The sequence below is a fragment of the Pseudopodoces humilis genome, chromosome 1 (assembly GCF_049639895.1).
Source record: "Pseudopodoces humilis isolate 2021_Gansu_Grassland_sample_001 chromosome 1, ASM4963989v1, whole genome shotgun sequence".
NCBI lineage: Eukaryota > Metazoa > Chordata > Aves > Passeriformes > Paridae > Pseudopodoces > Pseudopodoces humilis.
This window is the reverse complement of record NC_142200.1, coordinates 39,049,839-39,071,963: the sequence shown is the minus strand read 5'-3', so window position 1 is coordinate 39,071,963 and position 22,125 is coordinate 39,049,839. Positions and strand designations below refer to the sequence as shown.

Genomic DNA, 22,125 nt, shown 5'->3' with positions numbered 1-22,125 from the left:
TTTTTGGTCTGTTAGGACCAAATCAGATTGTGTTTCTCAGAAAATTTGCCATGAAGTGAAGGCACCTACCTTATAGTTTCTTTCGTAAAAGAACAAAATTAACAAGATATATATCTGTGTATCTGTTCAGGGTGATGGCAATGAAAGCATTCCTCCAAATTTCCGCAACAGCAGTAGTGGGAGTTGCAATATATAACTTCAGGAAGACAAAAGTCTGCAGACTGGAAGTTAGGCTCAGTTTAACCATAAACTTATGTTCGGCAAGCTAGTAAGTTATTTAGCTGTGCCTTGACACCTCCATCTTCACAGGAAAACAGAGAAAATTACTGAATTAATGGACTGTATCAAAGAAAACATATCAGCATCAATAAACCAAAAACTTTTTCCATCAACAGCCATTAAATCATCCAGTAATATTTAATTTCCTTTGTATCAATCCAGTTAGTTCATGTGCTACTTCACTTGTTTCTAATTTGTCAAATATTTATTTCAGCCTTCTTACATATTGTCCAGGAAAACAAGTTACACATGAGACTGTTTCCTCCATGGAATGAATGTAACACAGCTTTTCATCAATTTTGATGAAGCATTTGAAGTTTTCTCGCCTCTTGTTCAATATACACTCTGAAAATGCATATTATATTATTCAGACTCAATAAAGAAACAACCACCTTGGAAGATCACACGTACAAAACATTACACACAGGTGATCAAACATGTGATAACAATTTTCCTTAAATTCCAATATTTTTGAATGCCAAAAGGCTTTATCATACACAGACACAATAAAATCACTTTGGTGTGTAGGTAGATCATGCTTAAGTTGGATTTTCACAGCACAAACAAAGGTTACAGATATATTAATTGAGGACAATATTGATTATAGCTCTGGCATTGTTCACAGAAACCTAACACTGTTAAAGAAGATGAGGTTGTCAAACTTCCTACTTTAGAAGCAATCACTGCTGGGGCAGAAGCTTCTGGTAGAGTTCTTTTAGGACCAAATGTTGCTTATTACAATGTTACATATTGTAAAGAGAAGAGCCAGAACTATTCTTAGCCAGAATCACCTGGTGCAACACTATCTCTTCACTCTGCAAAAGTGTGTTTTAGTGCTGGCTCCAGTACAACAGATACGGTGCCAAAATCTGGCCATCATCCAGGTCCTTTTCATCTGAGCTCATTTTCAGGCGGTTCTTGTTTATCAATAATAAACTTGCTTTAGCTTAAACTGCTGGGATTTCTGAAATATTCCAGAAATGTCTGTCTGGGTGAGTCGATTTCAAACTGCAGTGGTAATCTGCGTCAGTCCTAGGTCGTTGGACTCCTCTCTCTCCTGAGGACAGTAAGATGACATTTCCACGACTAGTCATACAGGTTTGTTTGCCCCACCTGCTTCCCTCATGTAAGCTGGGTCTTGCACAGTGTTTCTGACTCTGCTGGTGCTCTGCCTGTCCATCCTCATCTTGAGGGGGAAGCAGAAGTCCTTGAAGCATCTCTTGAAGTTTTCATCCAAAAACGCATAAAGGATTGGGTTGAGGCTGCTGTTGGTGTAACCCAAAGCGATGCAGAAGTAGTAGCTGGATATGGCAGCAGTACTGTGGGACACGTCCCCCAAGGCCTCAACCAGCACAAAGATGTGAATAGGAGTCCAGCAGATAATAAAAACTGCCACAACCACAAGAACCAGCCTGGTGATGCGACGCAGGTTTCGATCTTTTTCTCGAGACCCGGAGAGAAGCCGTACACTTTTCAGGCGCAGAATCATCAGGGTATAGCAAACAATTATAATGAGGACTGGAATAACAAATGCAAAGACAAAGACACAGATTTTCATGAAGATGTCCCACCACACGTAATCTCTGTCTGGAAACTGCAAGGAGCATTCAGTGCTAGCGGTATCTAAAAATGAAGGAAGCAAGAAGAAAATTGCCTTGTTATTAGATATTCTAAACAATGTCATTATCATAGCATAACCTAGGAAAAGTGATTAGCATGTACTGCGATATTAATAAATGGAATTATCATTAAATCACTCCAAGGAAGCTTTCAGTTACCATTGAAACTGGTTTTATGCAGCTGTCTGTAGAGATTACTGAGTTTTGAGCTTTTATAAATGAAAAATATTGTATGAAATTTCTTTCCCATGGGAGGACCTAAAAAAGCAGAGCACAAAAACAAAATCTGTAAAGTCGTTTCTATTTGAATCTCACTGAGATTTAAAACAAGACTGAGTACCATGTTCAGTGAAGTAGAAATATCATCATTATCATCAAACTGCATATGTTTTCATCTGTGGGTGGAGAAAAAATTTTGATAACATGAATGGTAGAAGCCGAAGGAGGTTAGTTATAAAATTTTGCCAATATATGATAATTGTGCAATAACCTTTTCCCACAGGCCTTTTTCAGCACAAATAGAGTACACACAAATGCTTACATTCAGAAAAACCCCTGGAAACATCATCTTTTCTGTTAAACAGAAGCAAATGAAGTATATGTGTGCATGGAGTGAAATGGAAGCTACTCTTTTTGCAGATCGTGCCATTGAAAATGCAGCCTGTGCAGAGACTGCAGGATCTGGGCCACAGAGATCAGCTCACTCCCTTTCCCATTGCCCATGCCAGGATTCAGAGCCTCAGGTTGTCCCCTGAATGTATTTAACAGAAATATTTCATCTGACAGGAGGCGGCTAAGGAATGAAATATTTGAGGTTTCATTTGCTGATCTCATCAGAGCCTTCCAGACTATAAAACATATGGAAACATAAATAACAAGATAAATGAAAAGGCAAAAGAAGGGACAAATTTACAACTACTGTCAGTAGTTCAACTCTTCTGAACATAAGTCAGGGTAAGACAGGGATTTTTCACTCTGAACTGTAGCTTAGATTTTATCCTGTAAAGTTCTTTGTACTTTCTATAATTTTCCCTACTGAGTTTGTCATTTCTCTACAAATTATTACATATTGTTTTTCATTGATTCAGATCTAAGAGTGGAATGATTCAGTATACTCCTGCACATCACTTTTTCACATCTGTCTCCATTAGGACACGTCAGAAAAAAAAGTCAGGCCAAATTTCCCTGCAATAAAAATGCTTTCCAAATCAAAAAAATATTGCAGAGAATTTGTTTTGAAAAACAGTTATGGGAGGAAGTTATCATTATAGTGCCATACTCACATTTCCATGATTTGATACCAGAAAGCTGTAACTGGGCAATATTGAATACAGAAACATTTTAATAGTAAACATTTACAGCTCAAAAAGCTAAATATTTTGAGGTTTTATTTTAAATAATATGTATGATTCTGCAAGCTGAAAGTGAAAAAGACATTTTTCAAGGCAGATGCAGGATACACAGATGACAGCACAAGTATGACTTGACCCTCTGTGAACTTATCTAAATCCTTTGTGATGTAGATTTTCATAAGCATAATTGCTTTTACTTAATTCTATTCTAGAAATGCCAACAATCATCTTCAAAGTAGTTTTTCTGTCAATTGTAACTGTTAGTTGCAGCAGATCATGACTTAGCAGCAGACATAAAATCAGGATGCAGCTGTATTATCTAAATTAGCAAATCTGCCTCCAGATGTGTGGGATGAAAATGAGGTGTGATCGGGGATGGCTGCCCCAGACCACATCCAGCTACTCTCTGAATCTCACTCCCAGAAGAAATGGCCTCTTCAGATCTACTGGCATAATTTCACATGTTTTTCAAAATTATTAGGTCATCCTTACTATATCTTGCTATAATTTGCGGTTGGCAATGTTATTTTAGAATGCCAAATTATCAAATACAAACTTAATTATCATCTTACATCTCATTGTGGTTTGCTTTCTATGGAAAAATCTTAGTCTAAATTCATTAATATTCATGTATTACACTTGATATATGTAATGCTTTATATATAGTATATATATTATATATATTTATATATAGTATAGTATTTATATAGTACTTTATAGAATCCATTTACAGTTTCCCAGTTTACAAGTAGGAAACAGTTAATAGAAATTCTGGTCATGATAACAATACCATATTAATTTTCTGAAACTTTGGAAATAGAACATAATAAAATCTAATTTATATTTTATTTTTACTGCCCTAAAAGTTGCAGAACTATGAATAGTGTCATAAACTTCAGATTTCATACTGACATTTTCCACTTTGAAAGCCAAATATTCTGAATTCATTTGATATATTTAAGGAAAAATCCTGAATTCTATATGGTATTCAGTATAAATATATTTTATAATGTGCTTGATAAACTACCATTTAAGATTAATCTTAATCTTGATCTAGGAAACATACATATTAGATATATCATATTGATTGTGTCACTTTTATACTCTTCATATCCTTACTATATGAATATTTAATTTTATGCCTTTATTTTTTTTTGATAGTTGAACAATTTCTCAGCAAGAAAAGCTCCATTAAGGCCAGAGCAGGAAAATTCACACAGATGTAAAATTCATTCTGCAGGAAAAATGTATCTAAAAGGACACACCTGGGAGCAATTCTGAACTGTGATAACAAAATGGATTTACTGAGTAGGGTCTATATATATATATGTATATATAACCTCAAGTATAATCACTTTCCATTTGCTGTTCAGTTGTTGCTTAAATGTGAATCCGAAAGAGGCCCTGAAGCATATAAACAACAATTGTTTTAACCAACATTACATAAAGTTTCAGGCCTGAGCTCCAGCTGTCAGGCAGAGGGAGCATCCTTGCCTTTCCACTTCAGCATTTATCAGCACAATTCATGAGCACACCAGACAAGGTAATTGACATTAAATGCCCAAAAGAGACCTTAGATCAGACAAGCAGGGAGGAACAGTAGCAGCTGACAAGCAGTTGCCAATATTTCCAACATCATTTAGCCCAGCTGTCTTCTGTATTACCAGTCTCTGTTTCATAAGCTAAAAAAAAGGCCTGCCTTCTACATGGCATGGAAAAGGCATTTAATCACTGCTGGCCTCAGAGGACCCCCTTGATCTAAACATTCTGCTGGCATTGAATGACAGGAATATTCTGTTAGCTGAGCATGCTCCAGCAAAACACCTGTCTGAGCCAATGTCCCATGGCCTTCAAGATCTCGTACATTGCAAGACATCCTTCCCAAACACGCCTGAAGTTAATGTTTCCCCAGCTAGACCTTGTTTTACAGAGCCTGTCAAAACTTTACTGGGGAGAAGAGTTACAGCACTGCAGACCAGGACACGTGATCCCTCAAAGCACTGAAAGAAGAGTTTCTAGAGGACTTTTCTGTCACCTACATAACAGAAGACTAACAGCAAGAAAAAAAAAATCTATATATCTTCAGCCAAATCTATTAGCCCTTAAGCAGCTGTTACTGAAATGATTTTTCACACTGATCTATGTCAAACAGCTTAACAGACAGCATTTATTGTCTCTGCCAGATGAAACAGTGTCCTTAGGTAAACATTTGTCTCGAGAGGAGTGAAACTGATCTAAATAAAAAAGGTTGATAGTGCAGGAAATTATGAATAATTTTTCAAAAGGTTGTTTACATCTCAAAGAAGACTCCTACCACATAAATGCCATGTATTTTATCCAGCCATCCAGCAATGGGATGATCCCAACCCAAAGACATCATTAGAAGTCACCAGCCCTTTGAAGACACTGAGATGCCCCTGCACTGCACTCACACCTGTGGGTCTGAAGCACATGTATGTGAAAATGCTTCTCCCCCTTCCTTTTCAAGGAAGATCTTGAAATCAGATTAATCCCATAGCAGGGTAATGAGTCAGGACCTATAGTGGCTAAATCCACAGTTCTTCATGGAACAGAAATTTCAAGAAAAGCCTACACATGATCTGCACAGAGTTTTCACTGACTTTGTGTTCTTGTAGCTGTTTCCCTGCCATAGCCTGAATTTCCATTTCCTGTCACAGTCCTTACTCTCAGCTTTTCCAGGTTTCTGTATAAATTCCTATCCTTTTTAAAAATGATCTTGAGATATTGTCATACATAATTTATCTTAATCTTCTCTCTCCAACTGCTGACTTTTTCTTTCTTCACTATGCCTTCAAGTTCTGTGAAACAGCTGGTGATAATGAACTCCCAAGAATTCTAGTTTCTGCTCTAGGGACTTCATTGGAACTACTCTCACAACACCTTAAGAACAAAAAGAACCTTAAAGCCACATTTCAATTTTCAGCCTAAACTGATCCTGGGTTTGCCCAATGTGATTAAACTCCTGATAATTTTTTCCCGGCTGTCTGTAGTTTTTGATGGACTCATTCTAGCACAGGCAGTGTTCCAAGGTGCATTTTGTTCTTTAATTTGGCATGGGCATCTGAGCTTAAATGATTTATATGTTTTACTGTGATGTTTCACTATATATTTCAAAATGTCAGGAATTTAGATGTACTTTTGAAGAAGGAACAAATAAGGTTTGATCAATATTTGAACCTACAATTTATTGTCAGCTGAGAAATAAAAAGACAGAATTATGAATGCTCACACTCACCTTCCCTTACTTTGGTGCCTCCAAGAACTATTGCTGATATACCAACAGATGAGGACAGCAGCCAGATACAGATGTTGATTATCTTTGCTTTGAGGGGTGTACGAAAGTCCAGAGCCTTCACAGGGTGACAGACAGCAATGTACCGATCAACACTCATCATGGTGAGTGTGAAAATGCTGGTAAACATGTTATAATAGTCAATAGAAATCACTATTTTACACAGCACGTCACCAAAGGGCCAGGAGTTCATCAGGTACTCGGTGCTTTGGAAAGGCATGGTCGTGGTAACAAGTGCATCTGCCATAGCCAGGTTGAAGATGTAGATGTTGGTCGCTGTCTTCATCTTCGTGTACCTGCAGAACAAAAAAAGTAGGGCTTTACTAGGTATGATTATGTCCATTCAGATATGTAACAGTTTGTCAGTCAGGTTTTGCCATAGCTGGGGTTTTTTATGTCTTTTCTCGTCTGTGATAGAAATGCACACAAATGCAAGACGCTTGGAATAAAAGTGAACACACTCTATTAAATCTCTCAGCACTTACATTGGCAGTTAGAGCTATTTACCACAGGCAAACCAGGTATATGAATACATTTAATCTAATCAGACAAATTTCAATTCTATTTTCTCAAATCCCTCTACAAGAAAATACCACTGTTAAATTTTGAAGAGATCAAAATGTTTTTTGCTTCCTTTTCTTATAGCTATCTGTCAGTGATTGTGAGATTTCTGGGTTTGGTTTGTGGAAGAAACTGTAATCCCACTCTCCAGTAATAAAACAAGTTAATTGCTGTGTCTTCTGGGCCAGATTGCTTCTTATATGATAATTTGTCTGCCCTGAATTCGCTACAGTGCCAGCTGATAAAGCATTAGTCATTTACCTTCCTTGTTCCTTCCTTGCCAATTTCTTCTCCTTTCTTATCATCAGCTTTTCCCAGTCCTCTCTTTTATGACTGGTAATGTAAAAGGTCACTGTTGTTTAAGTAGGATAACACAGTGGGGAAAAAACTGTCATGGCAGTATTTTTTTCTGCATTCTTCAATTTCATCAAAAGTAAGCCCTTGTTTTGTCCAGCTGGTAGGAGCCTCAGCCTACACAGAAAAATAGGATCTGTTTTTTGAGATGACACCCTGCTTTGTTCAGCCCCAACAGCAGTCCTGGAGACAGCCTGTGGAGGACTGCTTCCCTCCCTGTGATGTACACAAAGGATCATGGAGAGCCTGCTAAAATCTACCTATCACTCCCTTCTGAAATGCTCGTCCTCAATACTTGTGTTTGCTCATTGCTGTAAATTTATCACTGGGTTTAATGAGATTTTCTTTCTCAAACCTGCTTCAGTCCCATATTATGAATGTGTGTCCAAACTAGAATATGCAAACGTAACACACATAGAAACACATATAGCTACATTTAGCTGTATGTCGCTAATAATTTACAGTGAAAATAAAAGATTCAACCACTTTAGTCAATGAACACACAGGACAATGTGTCTACTTGCCTTTAAAAGTTTGATGTGTAGAATAAAAATTATTTTAAAGAGAAATTGAGCAGTGCTGTCAAATTCTGCCCAAAATGTAAATTAGCTGTTAAATAAAATGTGGGCAGGAATTTCATTTTATGACCAAATGCTAAAAATAGCATTGGTTTTTCTAACACTCTCATTAAGACTTATCAAGGAAATAATGCCAAATGGTGATTTGAAGCAAAGGGGAGAAAACTGCAAGGGAAGAGAGAATACATCCTTCTCGCCCACATACCAACCTATCAGTCAGAGATGGTCTTCTGCCCTCCACTAGATAAATCTCCTCAACAGAGCCTCCAGGAGAGGAGGCATTCTGTCCTCTAGGTCACGCTATAGCTCTTATGGCACTGTTCAAACACAAATATGAGTCCTTACGGCTAGAAAAAAAATCAAATATAGGACATATTAACAGACAAAAAGCTTCCCTCCTGGTTAAAAAAAAAGAAAATAAAAAATACTGTCTTCAAGTGTATCATAGCTATAAGACCAAATAGAAGTTCACTAAACACTCAAAACTATCTGCTAAAATGGACTCATTTCCATTAAATGAAATAGAACATTAGAAGGACAATTTTACTTCTATAGACATCGCTGATGATATTTGGAATTGCTGTCTTGTACATATTGCAAAAAACAAGACTGTAGAAAGTTGGAATGGCTGCATAAAAAGTACTAAAAATAAGTGAAGGGGCTGGAGAAAATTCTTTGACAAATTTAAAGAGCTGAGCACATTTATTTTATCAAAAAGAGCACCAAGAGGTGACTTGATTACAGTGTCTGAAGACCTTCACAGGGAGAAAATAGCAGGTACTGAAGACTCCTTTCAGACTACACAGAAAAGCATGACAAGAAAAAAAATGTAAAACCCTTAAGAGAGACAAATTCAACATAGAAACAATGTCAGCTGTTTCCTAACAGCTAAGGTGATTATTATGAGGAAAAAGAAAGGGGTAATTTTTCCATCCACTGATGCCTGCAAATCAAGGTCTGCTGCTTTACAAAGGGTTTGAGTCAGTCTAATACAAGTTACTAGACTCAACACAAGAACATTCAGAAGAAATGCAATGACCTTTGATATGCAGAGGTGACACAAGTAATCATTCTCCTGAATCATTATTTCTGTAGATCTTTACAAACTTCATCAAGGGTTTGGATAGGGAAAGTTTGCTTTCAAAATATAGAAGAATTAGCTTGACCTTTTTTCCTTTAAGAAAATCAGAAAACTGGGAGAAAATATCCAAGAAGATTTTATTAACCTTGAAAAAACTAATATCTGAAAGTCTTTATATCTCACATTTCCCATTCATTGCAAGCTTAATTCAATTCTTTGATGTGTGTGTCATTACAGCTCTATATGCCATATTTTCCCAGTACCCCTTTCTCTTTTTCTCCTCCCTATTCTTCCAATGGAAGAATAGAAAAGTGCTGTAAAATAGGGCTAGTAAAGAGTTTGATTATTTTTCCCTGGAAATATTGGCCTGTATAAATGAGGTACTGGCCTTTAAAGTTATTAGGCAGTATAGATAAAGTCATAGATTCATTTAGAAGTTTCTAAAATTCAGAAATGCCCTTGAGAATCTGGACTCAATCATGCAAACTCTTTTGAATGTTTTTAATTAAACACTTGAAAATTATTAAATGTCTACATGCCTTTGAAGATATGTGCTTGCAGATTTAGTCAAAAGTCCAAATAAAGTAATGGAGTGACTGCTGTTGCTGTCAGACCCTTTCAAGCAGACCCTGATAAAGTCCACAAGATGAGGGATTTGACTACTTTCCTACAACTCATTCTACTGCACCAAAACGTAGAAGGAAATATTTTCTTGTGTTCTGGGCTTTTCTCACCCTACTCTCCATCCACTTGAACAAGGTCAAAACTGTGATTTTGTTAAGGGAATCCTGTCTTCCTTTGCAAAATTTAAATTCTTGATCAAATATCTGAATTCATTGAAGTTGAAAATATTTCTATCTGCATCAATTGGTTTAGCAGGACAGAGAGGGTAAACCTGGACATAAGTGCAACATAGGTGGCACAGTAACAAAGACATTTTCTTAGTGCCTGAGGTACAAGTTTCCATGATTATTATAATTTTATAAACCATGGCTGTATAAACTGCTCATGGGAAACCCCATGTCTAAAAAGCGATTTGTTAAATACTGGGACTTCTTAAGAGAATGGCAAGATTTCTAATACAATAAAAGAATAGGAATATTATATTCCTATGAGAATAGGAAGTCCCTCTTTTAAACCAGGTGCTAGAATCTAATTTCAAGCAGTATAAAAAACTCTGAACACTTAAGCTAGTGGATCTCAAGACTGTTTGTAAAGTTATAAGCAGGCCTCAAGCCTCTGTAGACTAAAAACTGGACGATATATCAAAACAGCAGAAAAATAGTCAAGATGAAATACAACACTTTCATATGGAATTTTTTTTTTTATGGGTATATGATGAAATTTTTTAAGGAACAAGTTTTAAATTGTGTGTAATTGCATGTGAAAAACAAAATTCTCAAAACTATTAGGCATCGTTCGCTTTCCAAAATGGAAAGTTCTTTGAGACTGACCCCTAGAAATTTTCCCCCATTTCTCAGTCGACTCATCATTACTGTTCTTTTCCCTCTGGAGTAGAACATGCTTTTAAGACAAGCTTTTAAGACAGTAAATAAGAAGAAATCACACCTTCAGCCTATGCTATCAATGAAATTGTGGTAACAGAAGAGGGAAGCATGCTACTAAGGATCTGGTGTGCCTTCAGAAAAAAATCTGCTAGAAGAGCCCCTAAAAGTTATTATCTCAAGCAGAGGAGAGGAGTGTGATTCTAAAGTACACTGTAACATCAGAAAAGCTGATAAAAGGTGAGAAAGAGGCTCTGGTCAAATTTTTCATGTAACTGTAATAGGATGAAATAATGAAATGTTCCCTGCAGTGTGAAATGAGGGATGGGGAAAGGAGCAAAACTAACAAATATACTACAGCATTCTCCAGTTGCAGAGGGAAAGTACAAAAGCATAAAATAGAATGAGGAATAGCAAACACAGATTTTTTCACAGATACCTGGGTAAGTGAATGAAAATTAAAGCTTAAGTACATCTAAAGCAAATTGCAAAAACACCTATCAGCAGGATGCAGGCTCTGTTCTGCTAGGTTACTCTGAATGAAGTATATGGAGATCAAGCAGCTGAAAAGCTTAGTCAGGAAAGCTCTAAATCTCAAGACTGTATTCTGAGTACACTCACTATAATACTGTGCCAGAATAAGAAGAAAAAAAACAAAAAAACAAGACAGAAGGAACTATTCCAAACCTATACCATGTTGAAAGGATGGCTCAGTTCTCTCTTGAATATTCGTAATCCATTATAAAATCTTATGCCAAGGTGAAATCAAGTCTAAGATAATTTAAAGAATATAAAAATTAATATGATGCCGTTTTCATGTTTGTATTGGGTTATACGACATTATCATGTTTTAAATTGCCACATTTTAGCAGCAGAGAACCTCAGGTGACACTTGAAATAAAGGAAAACATTGTTACTGCACGTATTTAATGGTTGCCTGTCTTAATCATCAAATCTTTTAGGACACGACAAAAAATTGTTGTCTACAAAATTATATTGTAAATTGGAATTCTCTTCACTAATAAGCATCTAAGGATTCCAATTTTAAAGCAACTCAAAAAAGAAAAGCATAATTTTGTCTTTTATTCTCTCCCATAGAGAGCATAATTTATGTGAATGTCAAAAGATACGGTTAAAATCCTTACAATTTTCCACTACCATTTCTTCTCTGCACTAGCCATAAACTGAGCCTGAACAAGATCTTGTGGATTTAGATTGGATGTGGAAGCTTTTTTTCCTGAGCTAAAGAACAAGACTCTGAATTAGTTCAAGTCTGCACATATCATGGTCAATGTGGAAGAAAATTCACACCACTTAACAAAAATGAATTAAATTTTCTCCTTCTATGATAAAGGCTTTTAATATTTTTATGTGAGCTCAAGAACATCTCTTTGAAGAAACTATAAAATGGTAAAAAAAAGTACTGTGAAATTTTTCCTTCCATGGCTTTGATAGGAGAGGTCAGAGGTCAAGGTGCTGTGATTCACTGTGGCTTAAAATGAATCAGTGAGAATGCAGAATTTCACTAAACTGGTATTTTATCTAAAACCATTATGTCTAATAACATTATGAAAGAGCCTGGGCAATTAGTTTAGACTATGAACCAGATTTTTTTGCTCTCAATAGAGAGTAGAGATGAATACTGACCTTGTCAAGCAACTTATTCTATCTCTTGAAAAACTTCATGCTGCTGCAGATGTTTCCCAGTGACCAGTCATGCCATGGGGAGTTCCCAGGGTGTTACACAGACCATCCTAATCCTTTTTACTTGTCACAAGAACATTGCTTTAGTGAACATTGAATCTCTGTCTCTGGTAACATCCACTTTTCCTGTTATTCCTGTTATTCTTTTTTCCTGGAAGAATTTATTATTTTTTTTTTAATAAAGGACATGAGTTCCCTTGGCAAAGTGCTTCCCATGGGTTTATGGAAGAGGGAGTTGAGTAGGACTGAGATTGCCTGGAAAGGAGAAAAAATCTCATTGCTCAAGGAAGCAGGGGTAACAGCTCCAGGAAAAGATTTCTCAAGGTCTTTCTTTCCTTGTTGGAAGCAGACAACTGTTATTGAGTATTTGCTTCCCCTAGAGGTTTTGGCAGGACAGAAGAAAGAAAAGAGCTCAGAAACCACTCACTCAGGGGTCTTGGGGTATGGGTATCACTCTTCTTCCCAAAACAATGCACCTGATCTCCATTTTGCCAGTGGGATGAATAACAACTGATACAGCTGGGAGTGTTTTATAGGACAACTACATATTCAGATGTATGGGGACTCAGATCTCTGATCAACACTCCCATAATAAAGTTTAATGGGAGAGAAGGGACTTCATTCTATAACAGGTGTTGGATTATGTGGTAAGACAGCAAATGCACATACCAGTAGTGAGCCAGCTCAGGAAGAGGTCATCAGTCCCTCTTAGGAGGCAGCTGGGAGGTTTTCTCTGGACTCCTCCAATTTATCTGTTTTACCAGGGAAGCCCACAGAACAGACCAGCTGAACACATACATTCGCAAAGGAGATGATTCAAGTGGAATGCAGAAAACTTAAAGTCACAATCAACAGAAGAGCATAGCTTGTAACTTCCATGGTAAAAATATTCTTCTCCTGTGCACTTAAACAAACCAGTCATTCTGAAAGGTGAGTCTAACAGGAGGTCCTGATGCAGTCCAACATCCCACAGCATGGTAAAACAAAGCCTTTCTGAGTGTGAACACTAAATGGACATTGAATAGACTGTCTGAACTAATCCATGCAGCTTCTCACCTGTCTCACCTGTCACTACTCAAGGAGCCTTTTGCCATTTGCTCTACATTAATCACTGTGGCTGGACTACCAACAATGCAGTGATATATTTGCATTTAGCAAATATAAAATCCTCTGTTTCCACATGCAGCACAGCTAAATTTGGGAACTCTAGACATTCACTCTTAACGTGTTGCTGACTTTTGGAGCAGAGATGAGCAGCTGCACGTTACAAAGGTGGATTGATATAAGAAATGAAGAAAACACAAAGGTTCTGTTCACTTTCTTACCATGAATTTGCAGAAATTCATACAGTGAAGAAGATTGTCTTCTCATAATCATATTCATGCAGAAAACACAGAGATTTCATTGAAAATAATGTCTCAAAACTGAAAACAGCAAGCTGCCTAAAATTAACTTTAAGTTGCATGAGTATTAGAAATAATGAAAGCTGAACCTTCTGGCTTTGGGAGAAATAAATATTTCAGATGTAATTCACAGCCTGGCATGACAACTTCCCAATGAAGCACGTCAATTTAAAGCAAATTAACAAGTAATATTTTGATGTTATCAAAATCTAGTATTAACTTCAATCAATGTCTTAAATCAATTTCATTTCTGTGTACTTTTTTTAGAAGGGCTGTGCATCTTTACATATTCTTCATTCATATCTTTTTAACATTTTGTGGAATGCCAGCATGATCAGACATCCCTCTTCCAATATCCATGTTGCATCTGTACACCCCCTTTGCCCACAAGTAATCCAGTTTATGCACTCATGTCTGTCTGTAGACAAAATTATATTCCTACTGCCTTTTCCTCATATCTCTAAATTCACAGAAGAAGATAGCAATAAGCAAAGCATAAAGTCTTCCTTAAGGAGAAGAGCACAGATTCCTCAGTTTGCAAGAATTACCTGTTATTTAGAGACAGGAGGACCAAAATGGAGACCTGAAGTATGCTTTCTGGAAGTTAAGTGTAGCTGGATGCTTTTTCTTCAGAAAGAAATATGTAACTGGAATCAAAACTCCTCTTGGGAACCATCTGGTTCAGAGAATTTAACTTAAAAGGACAAGTTAATCACAGTTTAGACAGTGAGAATGGGCAAGATGGGAAGATTATCTTCCTTTCTCCTTAATGTGTCCCAGGAATCCAAATCACCCAATTAAGAATTTCCTTTTGCAACACCCTTTCAGCAAATTCAAAATCCTCTCTCAGAAAAATACCTAAATGAAAGGTCCCCCTTCTTCCCTCATCTCATCCTCTTCACCAGAAGGGCTTAACCAGTCTGCCCTCCCCAACACCATCTCCTCACTGTGCATCCTCCCTTTGCTTCATCCAGGATCATGAGCTATCCACCACTCTCCCATCTGACAACAGGAAAGTTATCTCACGCTTTCTGCCTTGCCAGCAGCCAAACTGGAAAGTTCTTCTAATTTTTCACTTTCTTCCAGTTCAAAAAAGTTCTCTGTAATTCATCTTGCTTCCAGACACCGATTCCAGTTATGCCGTTCTCTGAACTAAATGATTACCTGGCTGTTAGCCCAGCGGAAATGTCTGGATGGATACCAAATTACTTTTCAGAAGCCAAACACATTGCTCACTATAAGCTATAGCCTCTCTTTAATACTGTCTGTAGTAAAGATTCCTTTCAAGCCTTTCCTCTGCCCTCCCTGCCTATTTTCAGTATCAGCTCTTCTCATCACAGCATGACCATGAGTTTGGTTTCTTGTCAGTTTATAAATCCTAGGTCTCACTTAGTCACTGTCTTGCTGGGTTTTAAAAGTATTAGAAATAGTAACATTTTGTTTAAATGGTCCGTGGTGTCAAACTATTGATAGTCTTTTCTAAGTCTGTCCTCTTTCATGTTTCCTGTTGCCTTGTTCTTCGTGCCATCTGTAAAAGCCTTTGGTAATGATCAGTCTTCACAGTTGCGATGGAAATTATGTCACATTTGAAATAATGCTGCAGAACTGATCAAAATTACCTCCATTCAGTGAGGTAAGGCTAAATGCTCTTTGAAATCCGTGATGAATTGCTATCAATCCATTTGATACCTCTCTGCTGGTAGTGGCAAGCTGTCAGATTTTTGATTAGCAAAGGAAAGGCTAAAAATCCTAAACTTCGCAAAGTATAGTACAGTTCACCCTTTGCCTTTAGCAGCCAAATCCTTGATTTCATAAAAGAATGAAATCATACAAACTGCCAGCAATAGGGAACAGGTAATTCAGTTAGGCTGACTCTTCTGGAGCTTAAATTTTCATTTCAGAACAATATTCTTTCCAAATATAATTTAATAAAATTAGCACAACAATTTAAAACAATTTAACAAGTGATCTTCTGATGGTATCAAAATCTGTTATTAATTTAAACTAATGTATTGGATCAATTTCACTGATGTGTACTTTTAAAAAATATTTTCATTCTTGTTTAGAATGAACTATGAAGAAATTTTAAAAACAATCTGAAAAGGAGCCAATTTTATATGACATTTCTTAATACACTCTTCCTGTTATGTAAGATGCTGTTCAGTTCAATGAATATAAGAACAAAAATGTATTAGTGGTAAAATGTTTTCTTCCACATTAGACTAAGTGGAGGATTATAAGGTTTCTCTTTTCCCTTAGGAATCAATCTACATATCTGTAACACAACCTCTTCTTAAAAATTCTTGAATGTAGAAAATTATTCAGTTCACTGGAAGCATGAAAGATAATTTTAAAAGAAATACAGGATTGGCTCTTTGAGATCCTGTTGATATCAGTTGGTCTCAGTAAATTACTTCAGAAACAATGAAGTTAAGATAAATACATAGAAAAAGTGCATCTGGAGAGGGTAAGAGAGAGCATCTCCCAGAGTTTTATCAGAGTATGTTTCTGGTTTTGATAAGTGCAAGTTCATAGTTAAAGCTGCAGCTTTAGTCGGGAGATTTTGTTCTGTGAAACTGTCACAAGAATCTACCATTTTGCGTACAGTCAGCACTCAATTTTAAAGAAAAAAAGTCATGAGAGAAGAGGAAAGGAGAGAAAAAAGCCTTTTTGTTCCAAGGACAAATAGAATTTTTTTCCACTTCAGCCAACTATTTTACCTCCAGAAATATCTTCTGAGACCTCAGAGGAAAAGCTAATCTCAAAAGAAAAGGTTTGGGGTTGGGGTAGATTCTGGTAATACCAAGAACCACACAGCTGTAGGACTTTCCTCAGGTGAGGTCAGATAACTTTACCCAGTATCTGTAACCCCATTTCATGCTTCCCCTCCTCCTCCATAGGAGAGGACTGTGCTTCCCACCCAGTGCCTGTATTTCCCACCTCTACGAGGCAATGTGATGCCCTCTTTTTCTCTTACTCTCTCCCCAGGAATGGCAGCAGCCACAGGACAGGATTACATCCCATGTGCCATCGTTCAGCAGGGACTGTCCATCCACCCAGCTGGCTGCAGAGCCCCTTGGGATGTGCACATGCTGTACAGCTGAGCCAGACACAGGGACAGCTCCTGCAAGCCACCCACACTGGGAGAGCCAACTCCCACAGGCAGGAACAGAGTGCCAGTCCATTGTATACTCAACACAGAGCATTTCATTAAAAGTGACCACTCCACGTGTATCTGAGGAGCCCAGGGTGCTTACAATCCACCTGGTCTTTCTCTGTTACAATCTTTAGTGATAATACCTTGTCTTTTCAATCTAACTGTTGCTGTGTCTTTAAAGACAGTGAATGCCAGTATCTCCACTTTACATGTGAGGAAACCATGAAGTGACCTCATCAGCCCAGGAAAAAGTGTAGAAGCCTGATTGTAAAACCAAGAGAAGAATCAAAGTCTCCTGATAACTGGCTTAAGAGGCCAGGCTGTCAACACTGTGCTAAAGGACCATTCCCAATCAGACTTCAACACAAACCTCTCCTCACAGGACCTGTATCAAACTCAGCTACTTTTCTGTCAGGAGTTTATACATGTGATTGAAGTGGCATTCCCCTGTTAATTTTTTACCTCTGAGTAAACTCTGAGCTTTCCCTCTCAGCAGAAAAACATCCCACCAGGCCTGTAAGAGATTTCATTCACCCAGCACAAGCTGCTGAGATGCTGACTCATTGGTGTCCATGAGCTTCTTTAGCAGCCCTTATGCAGAAGTAGCAAATCCAGTCCTGTAGTGGTATTAAAGCAAGGAATTGGCCAAGGCCTGCCTATGCCACAGGCTATGACTGAATTTGAGCCTGTTTCTGGGGCATGTCAAGATTCTGGATTCTCCTAAATCTACCACAACACTGACACTTCAACACTTTGGCTGAAAGTCTCAGAACACCAGGGGTCTTTTTTTTTATCACCCAAAAAGTGACCCAGTGTCAGATGTGGAGTGTCAGGCAGTTGAGCTATATTATTATTGTAGTAATTCCAACTGAACTATTCTAACAATATTAGATAATGTTTGTTTTATTACATTTATTATATTTCATTTAATGAAGGGAGAAGAGTCATGCTTGCTTGCCTGCCTGCCTGCCTGCCTGCCTGCCCAGAGGGACAGGAGGAGGAGAGCAGATCTGGAGTTCAGAGTTGAGAAATGACTGCAAAGGGCCTCAGACAAAGCCTGTACTCAGCTGGAAGGTAAAAAAAGATACATATATATATATATATATATATATATATATACAGATGTATATCCCCATTCCACATTAGAGTTGTGGCAGCTGGAGGGGGGGGTGTGTTGTGGGATGGGTGGGGGACTGGATCTGCTTCTCCCTTACCATCTTCTCTCACAAACTTCCCATAGACCTTGTCTTTCCTCACAAAAGTACATCACTGCAATGCATTGTTCATGGGTCATTATAATCCATCCTGAGACGTGCAGAGAGTATATGTGAGGGAAAAATGGAGGGAGATGAGAGGTTTGGACAAAAATGAAGAAAATAAACCTTTTGCATAAACATTTGAAATATTTCAAGGCTATAAGAAATGTTTAAAACTGTTGGCTTGTATATGCCTGCACTTCAGCTAATGATTCTATCAGTGTTTAAGGCATTTGCCACACAGAAAAGCCAGGAGAGAATGATAACAAAAAGAAAATAAGAAGTAAAAAAATACCAACGGGTGTTTTGTAATACTTATTTATTTTTTATCATGGAATCAAGAGATGGGCCAAGAGAAAATTCAAGGAAAGGCTAATGCAGGAACTAGAAGGAAAGTGAGCAATAGCTATATAGAGACTCACAAAAATAGTCTTAGGAGGGTAGCAGAAGGAGAGAAAAAAGCAAATATATATGCACCAGTGCATATATATGCCAACTTCTAGGTCTAAGTTTGGATTTCCTTCTGCTGCCCAGGCCAGTTAATCAGCTATCTTTGTTACTGACTGATGATGCCTTAGAAAATCTCTGCCTTTGCAACTGTGTGACTGTCAAGTATGGAGTCTCTTTTCTTAAAGGAGAAATACAAAAGGAAATTAAATCTCTACCGTGAAAGAAGGACAAAAGGGCATGCAGGGGTATAAAAATCACAATATCACAAACTAGAGCCAACCACATTTTTAAACTGGTGACAGACAGTTCTTTATTGCATTGACTAGTAAATGAAATTTTATTCTCATTATTCAAGAGTATTCACCTGATCATAACTCGTCTTTTGGAAGTACCTTATCAACAACTTCAGAGGTTCTCATGACTTTCTCTTACATCAAGTCTGACAGTTACTTCATCATTCTGCAATTGCTTGACCCTTATCATGCATGCTTTACAAAAGAGAGTCCCTTCCAACACCTTCATTTTTCCATGTACAAGCTGATTTCAGTGGAGAAATGAACATTCCACAGTTCTGGGATTCTTTTTCCCAGAAATTTTATCAGAATTTAAACAGACTATGCAAAGACTCCAAAAAGTTGCGTGATTATCACGCTGCTGAACAACACTGTCCAAGCATGCCTATAGATTGCAAATGAAAAGGATAAAAAGGGAGAGGAAGCACAGTGCAGGCTAAAATATACACCAATACACAAGAGTGAATGCAAGCATAAGTGCATAAGTGCATTTCACTAAGTGGTTTAGTTTGAAACCTTCACTAACACACACAGAGCTTTCTCCTCTTTCCTGAAAAGCAATGGAAAAGATACTTCAGCACCTTCTCTGCTTTCTTCTAACAACTGGGGTTAAACTCTGCTGAGCAGAGAAAAAACATCCCTTGCTTTATATTAAGCCATTCCTCCTATCTTTATCATTTCCTGGCTTTCCCTCCTTGTTAAACAAAACGTTAGGTGCCCAAGCAGCGATGTCCTGATGTGTCCACATGACACATAAGCTGTCCCTCAGGGTCTCCTCACAGCGGAAATAAAAGCTGCCTTGTAGAAGTTTCCTTCTTTCACTCCAGCCTTTTTCCCTCGGATGCCAGCAGCGTCTCATCCCTAGAGGGCAGCCAATGAACACAGCTCCAGGCACAAAGCGCTTTCCCTCAGGCTGCAGGATTTATCACATTTAACCAGCTTGTCCCTTCTGTGTCTAACACAAGTCCAGGCAAACCACTGTGACTGACAAGATTTGGGTCATTTCAGTTGCTTTTTTCCAGTTCCTCATGGTGGAGCTTCCGTAATCCACCCACTCCCCCACCCTGCCAAACTTGGGGACAGTGTTTTGCACCTCTTCCAACCAGTCCCCAAAACCTCTTACCTTACGATGACAAACATGACCAGGGAGTTTCCCACCAAGCCCACGACGAAGACCACCGAGTAGACAGCAGTGATGATGATGGGAATGGCAGGGGAGATGCTGGTGTTGTTGTGCTGGCTGTCCCCAAATGCCCCAGTGGCATTGCTGTCATAGTCTGCCCAGCCCGGGAGCCAGCTGCTGCTGGTGCTGGCGGGTCGGCAGGGCCCTGGGGAGCAGGTGGAGTCTGGCTCCTCACGGAAAATCTGTATGGGGGCATCCATAGGGGTACAGTCCCCACAGGCAGGAGGGAAACCAGGAGGAAAGTGCACCCAGCAGGAGGCAAGTAAGCTGGAAAGAGGGAAGAGAGAGAAAGAAACAGAAGTATTTTCACTGCCACGGAACATTAAGACCTCTGAAACTTGTATGTGTTAAGGGGAGCTCTGCTGTGACGGGAACAGTAATTTGCCAAGCAGAGATTTAAGCAAATCACATTCATATTAAATGATTGCAAGTTTTACATCTTGCTATGTAATTTTGCTTCTCCAAGTGCACAAGGAAAGTTTTCCTCCACTTTCAAAGGCTCCACAGTGAAGCAAGCCAGATGGGAACAGCTCAGATCCACCCCCACACTTTAACCCTGTCTTTTCCCATCTTTCATATTTTAAGTCAAACTCTATCCTAACAGGGGCTCCTCATTGCCTGAGCTCTGCTATAAAGGGAAAGGAGACAGAGAAATCCACCACCTCTCTGCACACCTGCTTTAGCATCCTACCCTGAGTTATTTTTTCCTGATCTCATACCTGCTTTCATGGAAAAGACACATTAATGACAAAAAATACCTTTCAGTCCAGGAAAAGAAGCGGAGTCCTCAAACAGGTGCTCTTTGCAGGAAAAGAAAAGAATAAAGCCGCTGTGCTTGGCTCCTGGAAGTGCCACTGACCACCTAGGACTTTTGAATGTGAGGTACCTGCGCCCTCAGAGAGGCGTGCTGGCAGCAGAGCCGGTTCCCAGGCGTGAGCTGCTCCGTGCAGCAGCAGCAGCAGTTGCTGCTGTTCCAGCTCCCACCACTTCGCCTTTTCTCTCTCAGGCTCCCTCTGCCTCCCTCTTGCTCTGCCAGGGCTCCAGCAGCACTCTGCACTGATGCACACGTTCTCCACTGTCTCTGTCCCCGCATCTCAGAAGCTCACATGACTTCTTTCTAAACACTGAGATGCGGATAAATTAAAAGAAAAGCAAGAAATAAGTTCTGTTATGAATGAATGCTTATTATCATACACTTTTACAAGTTGTCTTTTCTCAATTCCCCTGCACTCCCAGGCCTCAAGAAATAATCCTCTTTACCTTATTGAATCCCACAGGATTTCAGACTATTAGACACTGAATAAAAGAGGAACTTTAGGTTTAGATGCCTTGCCTGGTCCATCAGCTCTTTCATGTCTCAACTCCACAACTGTGTTTCCAAAACATTTCTCATTGTGTCCCTGTTCCTTTACACCTGCACCTCCAAAGTCAGAAGCTGGCTACTAAAGAAAAGGGGGGCACCTTAATTTCTATACATTTTTTTCAAGCTGTCCCACACCATGTGAGAAGCCCAGAATTCCCAGTAGCACTCCATTCTCCCAGCTGCAGCCAGAAACAGGGATGTGGTGTGTACAGAATCACATCCCTCAGAGCTTATCCCTGATATACTCCCTCAAGCAGGTGTTGGCAAGGCACCAATATGTGTCCAAGTATCCTTTAACTTGCATACAGACCTTGAAATCCCCACCAGAACTCTTTCTAAATGGCAAACTGGGAGTGAAAAGGCAGGACCCTGAGTTATTCCTACTCCTTCAGAAGAGGCTGGGATCAGCCAGACAGGCTGCCTCTCAAATGTGCAGCAAGAAAACCAGACTCTGGAGAAAGAGAGAGGCTGTGGATTTCCTTCAGGCTTTTCCAATCTTGAAATTTTACTTCATGTTCCTCTTGTTGAGTGTCTGTGATATGACTGAGTTTTCTATTCAAAACCACTTTTTTTCTAAACCTATAATCAAGAGACTAAATTATGTCAGCTCTGAGTGAGAAGTCATGTAGGAGGCTTAAAAGGTACAGAAACCCCTCTCTTAGAATAAAAGGCTT

At 38.6% G+C, this 22,125-nt stretch overlaps 1 protein-coding gene across 1 annotated transcript; it reads right to left on the bottom strand.

Moving 5' to 3' along the window:
- Positions 1 to 1,075: 1,075 nt before the first annotated feature.
- OPRK1 (opioid receptor kappa 1) lies at positions 1,076 to 20,941 on the bottom strand. Its single transcript, XM_005517166.2, has 4 exons — positions 20,847 to 20,941; positions 20,029 to 20,355; positions 6,507 to 6,859; positions 1,076 to 1,902 (listed from the first exon to the last, which is right to left on the bottom strand). The coding sequence occupies exons 2-4, from the start codon at positions 20,286 to 20,288 to the stop codon at positions 1,370 to 1,372; spliced, it is 1,146 nt and encodes a 381-aa protein (XP_005517223.2). The 5' UTR covers positions 20,289 to 20,355; positions 20,847 to 20,941; the 3' UTR covers positions 1,076 to 1,369.
- Between the last annotated feature and the right edge of the window lie 1,184 nt (positions 20,942 to 22,125).